At 39.3% G+C, this 19432-nt stretch overlaps 1 protein-coding gene across 1 annotated transcript; it reads right to left on the bottom strand.

Annotated features, from left to right (window-relative positions):
• Positions 1-17: 17 nt before the first annotated feature.
• Positions 18-6560, bottom strand: LOC137745194 (uncharacterized). The gene is made up of 11 exons (XM_068485102.1): positions 6148-6560; positions 5569-5656; positions 4393-4484; positions 4157-4275; positions 3148-3263; positions 2947-3074; positions 2771-2857; positions 1637-1697; positions 1473-1513; positions 1255-1375; positions 18-377 (listed from the first exon to the last, which is right to left on the bottom strand). The coding sequence occupies exons 1-11, from the start codon at positions 6504-6506 to the stop codon at positions 318-320; spliced, it is 1272 nt and encodes a 423-aa protein (XP_068341203.1). The 5' UTR covers positions 6507-6560; the 3' UTR covers positions 18-317.
• Between the last annotated feature and the right edge of the window lie 12872 nt (positions 6561-19432).

Genomic DNA, 19432 nt, shown 5'->3' with positions numbered 1-19432 from the left:
ACCGCTCACGACCCGCATCGCCGATAATCTTTTTAAAAAGTATGTTTGATTTCCTCAAAAAATAAAAGTACATATTTCAACTTCAAGTGCCAAAATACAAATTTTGTATGCCTAAATTTAACGTTTATCATCTATCTTTAACATAGCATAAACAAATATAAGTTGGAACCATCTTAAGGATGTCAAAATTTCAAACCAGTCATTTGTATTTTAACCAAAAAATGTTCTCTCTAGCAGCCATCGACTCCCCTGCGGGAAATGATACAGTTCAACATGCTTCCACCGATTAGACCGAAGTTACTTTCATCTCTTCCGCCTCATTTGTACCAGCCAGCAAGGAAAAACCTCAGCAGGAAACAGAAGCAGCATGCCATAGCCTGTTGCATGAATGCATCCAACGCATGAGAAATTTAAATAACGCGATTAAAACGCAAGTATGCACGTGAACCCAAAGAGAAGAAACAGAAAGGGTGACCGAGAAGACCACCCGAGATAACATTACACAACAAAAGCATGGAAAAAAACGACCAACTCAACAGAGCTCGTAAAGGACCTAAGACCAACTAGAACGTAGCCACTTTTCACTCGAGTGAAATTCTCTGGGAAACTGAAGCCCAGAGAACAGACAAAAACTGAACTCTATTCCAACGAACCTCCAAACCAGTACCTGTCCGGATTGAACACACACAATATCTTAACAAGTTTCTGGAATGCGTCCGAGGTACAGAACAGTGGGTTGCAAATGTTGAATAACACAACAATACTACAAAATGTGCATTATCTTCGGACACCAGGTTAACCATTCGTAAAGCCACTAAGAACCCACTCCAAAGAGATGGATACATGTTTAAAGCAATCTATCAAGACTTAAACCCCTGGCAAGAGGTTAGAATTAGGATAGCCATGGGTTTGATCCAAAGCCAATGTACCAAGAAAACGATCAACTGAGACTTAACCGCACCATATTGGGGTGAATTACATGGATCCTTAATTCACTATGTGGGTGTCCTAGTACCCGATTCTCTAAATACATCTGAGAAGCATATTCATGACATATTAGAATATCTAGTTGGGTACACTGTAAATTTATAAGGATAATTCAGCTTGATCAACATATAAGGGTAGGGGCCTGACTGACATGGCATAATCAAAATGGGAAACACTCATGCGCTGGAAGGATTAAGGTAGTTCAGCTGGATCTTTCCCTTTTGCCTAAAAATGCAGGTTATAGGCAAAACTAGCATGAATAATCACCTGGAAAACTAGAAGAGAGACGCAAAGTGACTTCTCCGTTATCCTGCCAAATTGTCTTAGAAAAAGGTTTACAACTGTCCCATCCTTTGTCCCAGTCAGAAGTCCAGTTTCAGGATCAAACCTGAAGTAAAAAGACATGTGAGACGTTTATAAGGATCATTCCCATAAGATGCCTGAAGCAATTCCTAAACTGTTTGTTAGAATTTTTACAAAGTTACCTAGGCAGACGATGCCGTGGACATGGAACAATTCCAGCAAGCTGAAAAAACGAAACAGTATAAGATGCCTTGCATCTCATGAATTTTAGATGTCACGTGTGTGAATGTGTGCGTGCATGTGTGTGTGTGTGTGTGAGAGAGAGAGAGAGAGGAGAGAGTCAAACCTGGGGCACTGACAAGAGAAAGTTCAATACTTGAGGTGCAAAGAATATCAGGAGTGTTTCGCTGAACCAAAATTAGAAAGAAGAAAAGAGTTAATCATCAACAACTGTATGACTATGCTAGAAAGTAGTGTACAAAAAGTACATATAAGGAAAGAAACAGCCTCATTGCATAGGGTTTATATTGTTAATTTTTACTACGTTCTGTGGGCACAGCTCATAAGAATTATACCCTTGACCACTTCATTCAATGCAAATACTTCATACTTATTCTCTTTACCTAGAAGATGATCATGACAAGATCAACTATTTCTTTCTCACAAATTGCACCTAAGTAGTACAGCTTAAGGTTCACTTCTTAAACATCTTTCTGTTACGAGAGTATACATGAGAGGAAAAATGACATCTCTGATATGAGATTTTTAGGGTTAAGCAAAAGCAGAAACAACCATATTTGCATAAAATTAAAAAGATAAAATGAGAAATTATTAATTGAAACAAGAGAGCATAATTTTAACCTTCCAGCCATGTCGCAGATTTGAAAGAAAAAAACAACGAATTCACCCTAGTTCCTTTTAGCTATGCAAGATTGTGAGTTCCAGTTAGAGAACTGTATGGTGATAAGGATTCCCCATATTACGGCAGGCCACAATAAAAAATATGCAAATTAAGATCCACATATCATTTGTATCAAAAGTGAAATTGACAGCATAGTTAGTAAAATACATAACAGGTATTGTATGTGAAAAATACATACGTATATTATTTGGCAACTTTGCCAAAAAATTAGTTTGAAAAATTCGGCCATTTTTTAAATATTAATATTTTATGTATTTACAATATACATTTATTTTCAGTTCTTTGATAATATGTTGAAAATCAGTATAGAAAACGCGATTTTTATATGTTTTATTGAAAAATGTGTCAGATTAACATGCATTAAAAGCAAAAAATATGTATGTTCGTGTATAATACGTGTAGAGTAATTTGGAGGTATAAAAAACGTGCAGTTTAACGAATCATTAAAATGTGCAAGGAAAACGGAATTTTTTTTATTAAAAATATGTATGTACATGTATAATACGAGTATTATACGCGAATTTACTAACTATAATTGAAAGATGATTGAGAACGCACCTAAAATGGCCTAAAATCCCAGCTACAGCCATCGTCATTCCAGCAAAATATGTGTAAGTATCTCCAACAAAGGCTGAAGAAGGATACCTAAATAAAGAGAAACGAAAATGTTAAAGTCTATGAAGAAAGCCATATGCATAAGCAACTTAGTACATAAATACAACAAGCAGCATCACCAGTTGTAAGCGAACAATCCCAAAGAGGTGGCTAGTAAGGGTTGGACAAGATAAATAGAGAATGCATGTGCCATCTTGTACTCAGAATCTGCAGATGCCCCGATTTGCATGATATTATGTATTAAAATCTGCAGGTCAGTCATACGAGTCATTTTCATAACAGAATTGGACTGCAACTGTTTCTTAAGTCTGTATGCTTACAGCAGCTGCAATAACGACCGTCTGCCCAACTTCAAGACCATTCAAGCCAGCATGAATATTTATGGAGTTTGTACAAAAAACCGCCAAAAGTCCCATGTATAGTTTATAAATCCATCCTTCACATTAACGAGGAACATATTTATGATGAAGGATAAGAATTCAATTTTTCATATTACAAGTGTGGTAAACATTTTGGAGATTACTGCATATAAATAGATAATTTCAATTGCTATCTCGTGCATATGATCAATTTATCTATTGCTTCCTCAATCACATAACAGATAGATGCAGCACTTACAAGTTTCCCTATGCCTCTGTTTACAAGATTCATCCTAGTGACTCAGTTTGATCTAATTTATAGTCAATATTCGTGCCAGTGAATGACAACTGTAATTGTTAAGAAAGAACCTAAAAAACCTAAATCACTTCCACTACATGTTAAAAAAGAATTATTTAAAGAATCAGATCAGATAAATAGAAAAACTTTTAAGTCTTGTATATTAAATCATTTCCAAGACAAGTTGGCTATATACGCAGAGGCATAAAAGTTACAAGACGTATTAAGGGTATGCGATGAGTATAACTTGGACTAATGACAGGAAATCTGGTCCTTGTCATCCATAGGTGCAAATGCTAATAATTGGTCTGATTCCTTGAAAATCAGAATTGCTGAGCCTAATGTATATGCTAGCAACATAATTACTGCCAAGTACGTGGTTACCTTCTAGTGCACACTTTTATATGCTCAATACTTCCAGAGATAACACATAAACATAGGAGATATCTTTTCCATTTCCCCCAGCGAGATATACACTTTGTACAAATTACATCTTTTACATTTTCTGTTTATGATACTTTGCGATCTTAATGGCCATCTCACTACAATTACATGACGGAAAATTAACAGAATTGATCCTAGCAATCCTTACTGGTGTGTGTGTATCAGAGGGAGAGGGCAGTATGACGATAGGAACTGTATTGTAGTTGAGTAACTATATTGCGAGAATACCTAGATCCAAAACCTCTAGCCCAGCATATGGAACAAGAGGCTTTGGTATGATGATAGTTGTATGTCCAGCATAGGCCATCAGCAGAGGTAGAGCTGCAATGGATGGCAGAACTAATTTCCTGCTCTTCACAATTACAAGAAAGCACACAGAAATACAATATAGCATTAATCAGAAGAGCCGTTCTGAACATAAAATGCTATTAAGTGGTAATCTAGATTAGTGACCGGATACTCACACCCTCCAAGGTACATCAAGGACATCATCTACAAATCCAAGCAATACCATAAAGCATATGGATGCTAATGCTGCATTGTATTCGACAAGCCACTGCATGATTCACATATTTAACACTTTAGTCTTCCATCATAAAAAAATAGTCACAATTTGCAAACATAAAGTTCAATACAAGAAGCCTTTAAAGCTGATGTCACAAAATAATAAAATTTGTCCAAGTGTTCTCAAAGACATGCCTCGAGGCAAGCTTTATGGCAACGTAGGTCAAAAACAATTAGGCACACCTCTGATATACAAAATGCTCAAAAGGCATACGGCTTTTTGGTGAATTGTATGCTTGTTGCGCTTTTGTGTGAAAGACTTCGAGGTTAAGCCTCACAAGCTTCTGGATTTCTAGGACTTTCCACTCCACCCATTGCCTTGCCAGAGGCTAGAGGAAGTTTCAGGGCCTATATGGTGTTCAGATGGGGTTGTCAGCAGTTCTGAATCGTTTTGCTCCAGCTCTTCCTACGGCCATAAGGCAATGGCCAAGGACCAAAATGAAATTTAAACCCCCATGTATTTAAGGTTTAAATTAAACAAAGCTAACTTTCCAATTTTGTCCCTTTAATATCCTTTTTCGTTCTTTTTTACTCTTCTTTCAAGTAAAAAGGTTCAGATAAATAAGAAAATCAATTAAAATGAATTCTTTTGAGATGTTAGTTACCAAAAGTGCCAAATTTATAACTTCATCTTAGGCCTCTAGTTGAACCAAGTCAGCTCTAATCACCACCAGTGAAATTCCCTCTATGCCACTTACATCACTAACCACACCAAAGTAATGACCATCTCCTACAACATTAAGCCTGCCTTGATAGCATTATAACACTACCATTTACAAAAGGATGCCTATTTCGGGAAGCATGTCCATGGCTCTGAGATTGACTATGACCTTAGTATGCACTCATATATTTCTCCCTGTCCATTGGCTTCCTAAGTAGCAATAGCCTTCATTAACGCCCTTAATTATGTAAATAACTACATTAAACAATTTGACAAAAATAAAGAACAAACCGACATAAAGCGTCTCGTGTCACTAAGAACTAAAAGTTTCATCGTTGAGCTAAAAGCTACTGCAGAAGTAGTAAACTGGCATAAAATGTATGTTCCTGAGTTCAATGAAAAATAGCACACTTACATTTGAATCTGCAGTGAAGTTAAAATACTGAAATAAGATTCCCAAGACCAAGAAGACAATTCCAACAACAATACCCAGTGACTCGGGCCTGACAACCAAAAATAGAGTCATGATTATCAAAAATAAAATACGTCGGGAGCATGAAGCATCAGATCAATATACATGAGAAGGTACATTTTGGAAAGTAAAACAGGATATTCTCCAATAAACAATGAGTATTTCCAGAACAAACTTTATGTCAATCAATCGAGAATCGAAAATGCAAAACCAAATACAAAACTATGGATGACAATCACTGCACTCAATTGTCAAATATACGGAATTTTGTATCTAATTAAAATCTTCATAACCAACAGTCTAAGCAACAAGCTCGAAAGTCTCGAAAGTCTCGAAACACAAGACAGTTGAGGTGCAAATTAGAATGCAACATTCCGTATTCATTGCCATGGTCAAATCCTCAAGGTAACAAACATATACCCAGTTCATGAATTCAACGAAAACTAATTCCAGTACATACCCACTTCATAATTTCAATAAAAGGATAATTTAGCGAAACAAATAATTTGAAAAAATACTCACACTTTGACAGTGCCCTGAGGGGTACCCTTCTTGTTAATATCGTAGCCAAAGAGATTGCGCCGGAGGACGTATCTGGAAGCGACGGGGATCATCTTAACGGTGACGAAGAATCCGGCAAGGCTGAGACCAGCATTGATGAGAATCGATTTGCGAAGCTCTGCTTCGATCTTGTAGTGGTAGAAGAGGAGGTAAAAGTATGGGACTGAGAAGAAGAGCACGAGCTTCAGAATTAGGCCTGACTTTGGTGGTGCAATCGGCGGCTCTGCTAATGTGGGTTCTTCGGGTTTTGGCCGTGCGGCGGTCTCGTTTGGTTTGGTTTGTGCCGATGAATCTGTTGAAGCTCGCTTTCGAGCTGCCATGGCTCTCTCTCCCCTCTCTCTCTCTCTCTCTCTCTCTGCGATGATCTGAGTAATAGTTTCTAGTCTTTTATTGAAACTCTGCGTTTAGAATCGGCAAATCATGACTCCTGACTGTCCAGTTACGTTTCTTCACCTCGTCATTGCACCTGTAGCACGCTGCCAGCTTATCATCCTTATATCTATCCGTTAATTGTACATTTAGAAATCATTATAATTTTTCTATTCAAGATTAAACAGAAATAGTATTTAACGAAAACTAACTTCACGATATATAATAAACAAATATAATGTAAAGATTCTTAGAGTCCTCACAATGAGGATTTGGAAATAATCTTTTGTGAGGATCTAGAGAGGATGCTCATCCATTTTGATCAACCAATTTGATGATGTTGGGTGGAACCAGATCCCTTCTAGACCCTTGTAAAATGAGCTTGCTAAGTAAAGGATCCGGACCGTTAAAATTTGATCCAATTACTACAAACAGGGGCCTCTAGAAGTTATAATAATTGTAGCAGTTGAATCAAATTTCAATGGTCCGGATCCTTTGCTCAACAGGCTCAATTTACAAGGGTCCGGAGGGATTAGATTCCATGTTGGGTCCATGAATACTTGCACCTAGTTTGTATTTGGTATGTTAACTAAATTTGGTCCTGAATTTTGTTTAACATATAACATTAGTCTTTTTGGATTTGGATCCTGAGCAGGGGTCTGAATCCTCCTGATCCAATAACACGACCCGTTGAATTTTGATCTAACTGTTACAATTATTGTAACTTTTAGAGGGGCTCCCTATTTGTAGTCATTGGATCAAAATCCAACAATTCGTGTTATTGGGTTAGGAGGATTCGAACCCCCTCCTTAGGAGAGGATCCAAATCCAGTCCTTCTTTACATTTTTTTTGTCAAAATCAAATTTTTTATTACCAAAAAATTCTCAAAGGTTAAAAAGTAAAAAGTAAAAGGTTAAGGTTTACTACCCTGAAATTTCTTTGTTTTCACCATTTCTATCAAGTTTTTTTTTCATCCCAGTCTGGTACCTAAAATCATAGTTCTAGGACACTCTCATATATCTGTTAAGTTAACTGATGACGTGACACCCACGTAAACAATAATTGGGCACTTCATGTCAATATGGGCCTACGTGGATATTAAAAAAAAAAAATTCAACGTCTTCCCCCTAGTTTCCCTTCGAAACACAGGCCAATGTTAGCCTCAACCCAACCACTAACAACCAAGGTTCTACAAGACACTAGACGCTAGTCAGGCAGTAGGCTGAGGCCTAGCGCCTAGGCAAACTAGGCAAATTTAAGTAAATCTATTATATTTCGTGTAAATAAGTGTCTGTTTATACTTAAAATATATATAATTTTATCATAAACTACAAAATATAATGACATATATAATATGAAGTATTGGAACATAATGCAATATATGGAGAATACACATATAATATGTGTTCATTTAAGTATTCAACAAGCCTCTTACAATTTTTTTTTTTTTAAAAAAGTTATCTATTTTCTGTCCAAGTGAGTCACAACCTAGACGAGTGCCTAGGCAAGTCTAGGCAGGCTAGGTGAGTGCCTAGACGGGTCTGGATGGGTTAGGCTAGTGTCTAGGTGGTCTAGGCGGGCACTTAGCAGGTTTAGGTGCCCTCTCTTAATTTTCAAATGTCTAGGCATTAATCGGGGCAGTGACTAGCCACCTAGAGCCTAGGCGGGGCCTAGGCGGCGCTAGTCTGAGATTTAGTGTTAACAACCCATTCTTCCAAGGCAACTAGAGATAAACCCGAGGCTATCTCATGGCTGCTCCCAAATCCTAAGGCGATGGAGAATCCGAATCTGGACTCGTGGTAGTATCTAAATATGAGCTGCGGACATGTGGACTTTGTTTGTACCATACTTGACCAATCCCGAAACTACTAAGCACTGATCAACAGCATACCGTCAAGGACCCACAAGACTTTTCCTCCAACCAGGAGGCCAATCACAACATGACACATGTCGGTATCAGAAACCAATCACAGCGCGACACGTGTCGATATCAGAGGCCAATCACAACTCGACACGTGTCAATGTCAGAACAAAGCTAGAAACTCTCTTCTATAAAAGGGGATCATTCTCCCACAATAATCCCTAATGTCGTTTGTACTAAACTATTCAGTAGAACTCACTAAAAGAGAGCTTGAACCTATGTATTTGTGTAAACCCTTCACAACTAATGAGAACTCCTCTACTCCGTGGACGTAGCCAATCTGGGTGAACCATGTACATCTTGTGTTATTTGCTTCCTTGTCTTTATTCATTTACATACTTATCCACACTAATGACCAGAGCAATCTAGCGACGGTCACAAACTTGACACTTTCTATTGTACCAAAGTCCTCGCAGATTTTGTGCATCAACATTTGGCGCCGTCTATGGGAATCGCACTTATTCCTACTTTCTCCAGCTTTGTCAAACTGGTTTCCACCATTCGTACACATTCTTTTGACCAGGCACCCCTCTCCAACATGGGGAGTGAAGGGAGCCACATCACACAGAACGACACCCCCTCTTACTTAGTGCGAAGCAACGAAAGAAGGAATGAAAGAAGTTTGCTCTTCAGGCTAAAATCGATGAGCTAGATGCTCAGAACAACAAGATAGCGATAAAGAATGAGATCCTTTAGAAGCAGTATGAGAAGCTCTTCAAGATGCTCCATGAAGCTAGGCATGCTCAAACACACGAACTCATCGTCCTTGAGGAAGTCAACCACCACCTGGGTGTTCCCCAACACGAGGGATCACCTGTCTTCAACATGGATATCCTTAATGGGGAGCGAGTTACTCATCAAGGTGTTGATCAACATGAGACCTCTCTCGACGCAGCTGCTTCGACCCGAAGCAGGAGAAGTGGAGGAAGACACCTTCTTGCAGAAAGAGTAGAAGGATCAAAAGCCGTTTATCGCGACTGTCGAGACTTCCTGAGGCAACGTCGAGAGAACCCCATCCACATAAGCTCGAAGGTCAATAACCCAAGGGTTTCTGAAAGATTCAGTCATCTCTCATGCCCTAAGCCAACTGCCAATCTAGGGAATGAGCGACATGTCCTAGAGGAATATGAAGGTACAGGGGACTCGGGGGCGTTTTGACAGGCTCGCCCTGGAAGTCAGTACGGTGAGTCCAAAGAAAAATCTCATGCCCTTGATCAAGCTTTCCTACTTCCAAGAGAAGATGGAAACTTACGGAAGAAGGATCCAGCAGTACATGACTCCACTCAGGACCCCCTTGTCCTACAACTCCTTGAGGAAGTAAACAAGTTGAAGGCCGAACGTCAGGCCGAAATACCTGATCGGAACCAACCTAGGCCTGGCCCTCTTACAAGGAGGATCCTCGACACCCTCTCCAAGCAAAGACAAAGCAGAAGCTTGGCTTACAGCTCTACACTGGAAAGGAGGACCCGATTGAACACCTTAACCTCTTTGAGTCCACCATGGCATATCGGATGCACACCGACGAAGAACGATGTCTTCTCTTCCCCTCTACCTTCTCTATCGGAGCTCTGAATTGGTATTGTCGTCTTCCACCTGAAACAGTAGACTTATTTGAGGAACTGAGGAAACTGTTTATCTCTCAACACATCTTCCAGACAGATCGCTTGCATTCCGCAGATGACTTGTACACTATTCGCCAGAAGCCGGACGAGCCACTACGAAAGTATGTCGGCCGCTTCAGCCATAAGTATTCTCGCTGCACTGAGGCGGATGACAAGACCGCCCTCAAAGCCTTCATGGCAGGCCTACGTGATTGTTTCTTCAAGTACATGATCAATGCCAACATTTGGAAGACTTACTCTGGGGTGATAATGCAAGCTTACAACCACGCCTTCGCCGAAGCAAGGACATACCAAGGGAACCCCCATATGGTTAACCCCTATCAACAAGTAGGAAGTGGAAGTCAAGTTCTACCAAGTGAAGAGATCTTGGCCATTCAAACACCCATTGCATCATCTCCTGCCTTATTTAGCTACTCGCTAAGTCACCAAATGTATTTGTCTCTTGGTAAGAGGAAGAATTTTTACTCTCAGCAAGCTTATTACAACAAGAGGGATAAAAGTTTGTATTAAGACAACCAGGGGTGAACGTACCGTTAACTATTATGACTATGGGGCCAAGCCTCATTTTTTCAAAGTGAAGGACTGGGTATTGAAGGAAATGCTATCATAAGAAGGCATACACATTACAAATGTTTTGACTCTCAACCACTTGAGATCTTTTGTCACACAAGCCATTCGGCAAATATTTAAAGAAGAGGGAATTCAGACAACTTATTCTGAGTTTTTTGCATTCCTAGCACTAGAACACTTGGTCTACGCTGACCTACCCCTATACTCCAACTCAGAGCTTCAACATGCGTACTTTGACACAAAGTATGTGATACTAAGTGTTACAACCAACATGGTTCACATATCGAAAGCATGGATCCCTTCATGCATAGCAAAACATTCATAAGCATCACTCATGTCAATAAACATGAACATCATACATTCCAACACATCCATACATAGGCCAACTGTGCTTCGAAAGGGTTCAACATACTTTGTGTCATTCGACACTTGCTACAATGTGCCTCGACACCTCGCCCTTATTCTCACCAACCAAGTGATGAAATGTGAAGAAAGAACTCATCTTCATGTCACCAACGAGGTGATGAAATGTACAACCTGCACTCTCCTTCATGCCACCAACCAGGTGATAAAATGTACAACCTGTACTCTAACATCATTTGGCAACTTGCCACTTATGCCACCAACCAGGTGAAGAAGGAACTTATTTTCATGCCACCAAACAGGTGATGAAATGTACAACTCGTACTCTTATTCATGCCACCAACTAGGTGATAAAATGTACAATCCGTACTCTAATATCATTTGGCAACTTGCCACTCATGCCACCAACCAAGTGAAGAAGGAACTCATCTTCGTGCCACCAACCAGGTGATGAAATTGATTGGTGATGAAATGTACAACCCGTACTCTAACATCATTTGGCAACTTGCCACTCGTACCACCAACCAAGTGAAGAAGGAACTCATCTTCGTGCCACCAACCAGGTGGTGAAATGTGATGAAAGGTGATAAAGGAACTCACATTCGTACCACTAATAAAGTGATGAAAGCAACTCACCATTCATTCCACCAACCAGAAGACGAGTGGTACAACTTGTACATGTGAACTCCTAGCATTCATAAATAATCAAAAACCCTCAAGTTTTACAACTCAACTAGGGGAGCACTTATGCCTAACAAGAGTTATAGTCACCAACAAAGTCTTATTGCAAGCCAACAACGGCTTCGGTGTATGGTATACGAAGATCAAGCTCTTCAGCCCTCTTACATCTGCTTCAGACATTTCTCCTTTGTAACAATGCAAACACTACAGCTCGTAGAAAGCTTCACACACTCTTGATCAAGACTGTTCGAAGCAAATTCAATTTATATGGTTCATCCAAACCTTCAACTACTACAAGGTGTGGCTTACATCACAATCTCTTGCTCAACAGTTTGGAAGCAAAATTTGTATATGTTGTCTCTCTTCCACAAAATTTGTATATGTTGTCTCTCCCACATTTTCAAATTTCTAATTTTCCTAAAAAAAAAAAAAAAAGGAAATTGGGAAATTCAACAACTTCAACAAATGGAGGGTAACTACAATTCTCAAAAACTTCACACACTCTTGATCAAGATAGTGTGAAGCAAAATCAATTCATAGTGCCCAACAAAGCTTCAACCTCAAAGCTTCACCCACAAAGTTTCAACACAAAAGCTTCACCACAAGAGCTTCAACAAATGGAGGGCAACAACAAATGTCAAAAGCCTCACACACTCTTGATCAAGATAGTGTGAAGCAAAATCAATTTATGGTGCCAACAAAAGCTTCAACAAGTGAAGGGCAACAACAATTCTCAAAAACTTCACACACTCTTGATCAAGATAGTGTGAAGCAAAATTAATTTATGGTGCCCAACAAAGCTTCAACACAAAAGCTTCACCCACAAAGTTTCAACACAAGAGCTTCACCTACAAAGCTTCAATACAAAAGCTTCACCTACAAAGCTTCAACACAAAAGCTTCACCTACAAAGCCTCAACACAAAAGTTTTACCTACAAAGCTTCATTAATGGAGAGCAACTACAATTCTCAAAAGCTTCACACACTCTTGATCAAGATAGTGTGAAGCAAAATCAAGTTATGGTGCCCAACAAAGCTTCAATACAAAAGCTTCACCTACAAAGCCTCAACACAAAAGCTTCACCACAAGTAAGCTTCAAATGAAAATGATACATTACCTTGTGCGTCAACGCCAACTAAAGATACCACTCTTGGATGAAGGAAAAGTACTTCCAAGAGAAGATGCCACATCTACTTACAGGACAGAAAAGGCAAGTGAAGGTGACACCACACTTCGGTACTTGGAAGTTTCGTGATTACTTAATGGCTTGGATCTTGCAAGTCCCCAACCGAGGAGCTTCCCTCACTCGGGAACTTAGGGGGGCTCTGTTTGTACCATACTTGACCAATCCCGAAACTACTAAGCACCGGTCAACAGCATACCGTCAAGGACCCACAAGACTTTTCCTCCAACCAGGAGGCCAATCACAACACGACACATGTCGGTATCAGAAGCCAATCACGACGCGACACGTGTCGATATCAGAGGCCAATCACAACACGACATGTGTCAATGTCAGAACAAAGCTAGAAACTCTCTTCTATAAAAGGGGATTATTCTCCCACAATAATCCCTAATGTCATTTGTACTAAACTATTCAGTAGAACTCACTAAAAGAGAGCTTGAACCTATGTATTTGTGTAAACCCTTCAGAACTAATGAGAACTCCTCTACTCCGTGGACGTAGCCAATCTGGGTGAACCATGTACATCTTGTGTTATTTGCTTCTCTGTCTCTATTCATTTACATACTTATCCACACTAATGACCAGAGGAACCTAGCGAAGGTCACAAACTTGACACTTTCTGTTGTACCAAAGTCCTCGCCGATTTTGTGCATCAACAGGCTTGAAGCTTGAAAATAGTTACTAAATAAGATTTTAGTTTTCAGAAATGAAATGGATATTTAACAGCCCATTGAGTTTCTAAAATTTTGTTTTACATTTTGGCTTTTAGTGTTTATTTATTGGGTAAAGTACAAAAAACTACCTTAACTATTGGTATCACGACACTTTCATATCTCATCTTTTAAAATTGACAATGTTATACCTTTCGTTAGCTTGGCGTGAATTTCTTAGTTAAATGCTACTATGGCTTGATCCGGGACCCATTTTCTATTAAAAAAAATTATTAAAAACTAAAAAAAAATCATTTAATATTTTTTAAATATTAAAATAATAAAAAACAGTTATTGAAAAAAAAAAAAATTCCAACACTCAGTTCGTCCTCTTACCCCCCCCTAACACGCCCTGATCCCGATATTCCCTGAATACTAGGATAGGCACGTGCTGGCCGACACTCGAAGGTGACGAAAGTCATTTATTGAATGCAAATGCTAAAAACAAGGGATAAATAAGACTTATAAATATAAAAGAATAATGAATATGCAAATAAGGAATGTGTTCAGAGCATACAACTAACTAGAACACTAAAGGAAATAATATAAAATTGAATGAATAAAAGAATGGATCCTACACCAAGAGGTCACGAAAATGCCGATGCGAAAGTGGCTGGACGCCAGGATTGTATGCCTCGATTCTAAGTCCTGAAGGGGGCGCAAAACAAACATGAGTGGACCAAATTGATATATATATTTATATATATATTTATATATATATATATATAAAATAAAACAGTTATCAACGTACTAACCCCCAGGTTTTATGAAAACATATATATAATGATAAACATAGGTTTTCCAAAACCTAGTATGTTTTGCAATATCTTAAATCATAACTTGTATATATAATAATCACTAGTGAATGTCCGATATAACTCTCCAGGCCCTATGCCGGCTCCCTGTCTCTGAGAAGATAGTCAGAGGAAAATACACTACAAGCCTCATGCCGACTCCCCGTCCCTGTGCTAAATAGCCAGAGGAAACACACTTCAGGCCCTATGCCAGCACCAAACCGTCGCCCGAGACGGACGGGAATCTAGCCCTACGTCCCGTAGCGGAAATGACCACTAGGTAAGTACAAAACCATTGAACATACATGTATTGAAAAGCAACTTTATAGTATAAAGTCATCCATCATCTATACTATAAAGAAGTGTTCTAAATATCATATCGTCATCCATTGGATATTCTATAAGAACATGGGTTATAGGAAAAATAGTAATAATTCAAAATAGTCTTAGTAAGCATATTATCTCAAAGCCTTTCATAGAACATAATTGTTAAATCATGTTTTTCATGTATACATTTCTACTATCAAAACATGCATTTTTAGAAGGGGTCCACTCACAGTACTTCGCTGTCGAAAAGCCACGCCATCTAGCGAAGAAGGAAACGCCACAAATAATTGCCCCTAAGCACATAAATGGTACATTTAGTCAAACTCTACTCAAACAACTGAATTTGGGAAAACGTACATCGGAAATGGGTTCAGGATGTCGAAATTAGTCTAGAAGGGGTTCCACACGAAAACCCAAAAAGTCAACGTTGACAGTTGACCGGTCAAAGTCAATGCTGACCGTTGATCGGGTCAACGGTCAAACCGGGTTCGGGTCAACATGTCAAACGGGTCTGGGTTTGGATCCGGATTAAAGGGTTTGGACTTGGGTTTGGGCCTAAAGGGTTTAGGTCTAATGGGTTTTAGGGTTTAAAAAAAAAGGTTTAGGGTTTACGGGCTAAAGGCCCTAAAGGAAATGGCCCAAAGGCCTTTAAATTAACAAAACAAAATAATAAAAGGGTTGGGTTGGGCTGCCCAGGGTTTTGGGCTTGGCAGGAACGGCCCGAAGGCCTGGGAGGTTTCTTGGGCTGGGTTTCACGCCGGAGAAGAAGGCCGGAATTCGGCCGGATGATAGGACCATATTCATGCGACTTAAATGGCTTGTTCTCGTACATTTACATTATGTTTCTTTAGTTAGTTTAGTCCTTTATGTTTCTTTTGTGTGTTTTCAGGATCGAAAGACGTGTTTTGGCGAAAGGATGCATTGTGGAGTGTTTTGGGGCCTTTTGGAGCACTATTGGGCTAAGGATAGATAGCTTATGCTTGGAGCCCAAGTGTTGGATGAAATTGAAGGCCTTGTATGCACTTGAGGATACAAAACAATGGCCCTAACCCAATTACATAACACCTTGCCATGGGCTCAACACAAACACCATTCCTTGCCATGCAAGGGGGAGCAATTTGGGTCCATTTCATGCACTTAAAACCTAGCCCAATTACACACCATTGCAGCCAAATCCATTCTTTGACATGCACATTCATCACCAATTCAACCACATGCACTTATTCCTCCATCATTGCACAACAATGCAGCCACATGCACCTAAAACTAATCAATGTCGTGCACTTCCCTTGCATTTTCAGCCATCACACTTCATCATTGCAGCCACCATTCACCCTAATTGTCAATCACATACTTTCCCATTGTATAATACATCCACATGCATCTTTAACCAACAAACATTGCAGCCACAACACTCAAACACAATCAATGTCGTGGGGTACATTACAATTCCAGCAATTCCAGCTTTCCAACCTAGCCACATTCACATGCATTCACTCATAATCATTCACCAAACTTGCAGCCACATTTCCACCTATTCCAAGCTGTCATGTTCCCTCTCATTTACCTATAAATAAGCATGCAACCTAGCCACAATGGATTCATTCATTTCACAACACAACATACAACACAAATACACATCCATTGCCGTGCATATCCTTCCAATCTGTGCAGTTTTTATCCTCCATTGCAGCCACTATCCAACCACTTCACATAATCCCCAAAGCTCACCTTAGACCTTGTGCTACAACAACTAGGAAGAGAAGAGTGCCTAAACGTTCATACAATTCAAGTTTGAGTTGTTGGAATGTTTAGGTGTTTCTTTGATTTCAATGTTTAAATTCAATTTTCTTTGTTTTGTAATGGAAGAGAAGAGTGCCTAAACGTTCATACAATTCAAGTTTGAGTTGTTGGAATGTTTAGGTGTTTCTTTGATTTCAAAGTTATGAGGAACTAAACCCCCCTTTAGCTAGGGGGTGATTCAAAATACATGTTTATGCTTACAATATGAATTGATTACTTTTGGTTGGAATTTCATAAGTTGTGGATTCAATTTGTTTAACCGTTTGAATGAATATGACGCTAGAATATAAGTGAGTTTCACCTAATAGTTACGAACTTATATTCACAAGTAGTGGAGGTTGCTTATAAACAATCGCGTTAAACGAATTCTTGGCATAAGTTTCATGCGTATTCCATGGTAACGAATGCCTCGTCAACACTTATAATTTTCATTGAACTTAATGATCTTTGTTGAATGTCTCTATCATGCGTATTCCATAGTTAGGGACTTTGATTAAGAATAAGTTGGTTGTAATGCGTATTCCATTCAATCTAACGAATCTAGGGAAATCTGAAAGTTAATTTAAGCGGACCTAATTAACTTGGAGCATTGAGTTTCATAATTTATCGAAAGACCAACCGAAAATCAATCTTGTATGCAAGTGTAACATGTGTGGAGAAGAACCCCTTAGCTATTCCATCATCCATATTTTCATCACATTCATCTTTACTATCTGTTTTAAATTATAATCTTTCCGTTTAATTTAATCTCGTCCAACCACAATCCCCCCCCTATTTTGTTAAGTCTTAATCATTTGATTTGTCTTATTTTATGTTTTTAAGTATTTGGAGTCTTTTGAACTTGTTTTGAGTCTTTTAGTTGTCTTAGTGTTTTAAAAGTTAGTTTTATTTATTTGAGTCAAGTGTTTAGCATCCCTAGTTAATCCCCGGTTAGAACGATCCCTACTTACATCATTACTACAATTGTCACAAATAGGGTTTAGTTTGTGTGCGTATAAATATCGCATCAAATTTTGGCGCCGTTGCCGGGAATTGGCAAATTTGCTAATCCCTTATCTTGAGTCTTGTTTAAATTGTTTAGTTTCTGTTTTGTTTTAATTTTTTTTTTGCACCGTGTGTATGTGTTTTGTTTTTTTTGCCAAGTCTATTAAGTTGATTACTTATCTTGTTTATTCTTGTGTGTAGGTACTAGTTTATGACCCGTAGCTCACAACCTGTTCGTGAGCATATCTCCGACTTTGACGGTGATTTCGAGAGGACTTTGAGAAGGAAAAAGAAATCACAAGCATCTAATCCTCTTAGTCCCGAACCTGAATTTAAAGAAGAAGTACCAACCATGGCAGTGGACAATCGGACCATCAAGGAGCTCTCTGCCTCAGGTATGGGCAATGCCGCTCCTTTATGCATACAATACCCTACGGCAGCTGAAGGTAAGACAGAAGAATTTGAACTTAAGTCTAGTTTATTACATCATATTCCTAAATTCCATGGGTTGTCCATGGAAGATCCTAACAAACATCTTAAGGAATTTGAGGTAGTTTGCTCATGTATGACACCCATCAACGTTGATGGAAGTATTTTGAAGATGAAGGCCTTTCCATTCTCACTTATGGACAAGGCCAAAGATTGGTTGTTTGAATTGGCTCCTGGAACTGTAAATTCTTGGGAAAGTATGAAACGTGCATTCTTAGAGAAATTCTTTCCCACTGCAAAGATCATTCTCTTGAGGAAACGAATTAGTGGCATTCAACAAAATCAAGGTGAGTCGTTCCCATCTTATTATGAACGTTTTAAATCACTTGTTGCTTCATGTCCACAGCACCAAATGAAGGAGGAGCTGCTCATTCAATATTTCTACAAGGGACTCCTTCCCATGGAACGTCAAATGCTAGATGCTTTGGCGGGTGGTGCATTAGTGGACAAGACTCTAATGGATGCCAAAGCTCTAATTGCCAACCGAGCACACAACGCTCAACAATATGAAGGTGTTGGACAAAGAGAGGGGCCACGACAACAAAGTGTGAATGAGGTAAGTGCAATTTCTGATATTCAGTCACAATTGGCTAATCTTACTTCTCTCGTGTCTCAGGTTGTCAAGGGGTCAAAACCACAAGAAAACCAAGTGTGTGGCGTGTGTTCAATGCAAGGGCATCCATCGGAGACATGCCCTCAGTTAATAGAGAATGGAGGTTGGGAATCTGCCAATGCCGTGGGTTTTGGGAACCAAAATCAACCACGCCATGATCCATACTCTAATACCTACAATCAGGGTTGGAGGGACCATCCAAATTTCAAATGGCGGGATCCTCAACAACCCCAACAACAAGGAGGATTTAGGCAGCAACCACCGGGCTTTTATACAAAGCCATTCATCCCCAATCAAAACCAAGTGCAATCTGCCCTAACAACCTCAGGTATGTCTTTGGATAATGATCAAGTTGTTAAGTTACTTACTACTTTGACGCAGGAAGTACAAACTCAAAATAAGGAGAGACAAATCCAAGACAAACGGGTGGATAATTTGGAGAAGCAAATGGGTCAAATTGCCGAGTTTATGGGGCAAATTAGAGAACAAGGCACATTGCCTAGTTCAACCGTTATGAACCCGAAGGGAGGATTTGAAACCGCTAAGGCCATCATGTTGAGAAGTGGTAAACAGGTTGGAACGGACTCAAATACATCCAAATCAAGTCAAAACGAGGAGGACAAGTTGCTGCAAGAAGAAGCACGGGGAGCAAAGCCCACGGCCAAGGATGACCAAACCTTGCCGAATTCATCTAGTCCTCCTAAACCGTTCCAAACCATCAAGGTAAGTCCCAATTCAACTTTTTCTAGTTCTATTCCACTAAATGTACCCTTTCCTGGCAGGTTTAGGCAATCAAAGAAGGAAGAAGCTGAGA

Source organism: Pyrus communis, chromosome 9 (genome assembly GCF_963583255.1).
Source record: "Pyrus communis chromosome 9, drPyrComm1.1, whole genome shotgun sequence".
NCBI lineage: Eukaryota > Viridiplantae > Streptophyta > Magnoliopsida > Rosales > Rosaceae > Pyrus > Pyrus communis.
This window is presented reverse-complemented; position numbering and strand designations above follow the sequence as displayed.

Coding starts and splice junctions, on each gene's coding strand:
- LOC137745194 (XM_068485102.1), bottom strand. CDS start 6,506: ATGGCAGCTCGAAAGCGAGCTTCAACAGATTCATCGGCACAAACCAAA. Junction 2,858..2,946: donor GGATTGTTCGCTTACAACTG/GTGATGCTGCTT, acceptor CTCTTTATTTAG/GTATCCTTCTTCAGCCTTTG. Junction 1,514..1,636: donor TTCTCTTGTCAGTGCCCCAG/GTTTGACTCTCT, acceptor TCGTTTTTTCAG/CTTGCTGGAATTGTTCCATG.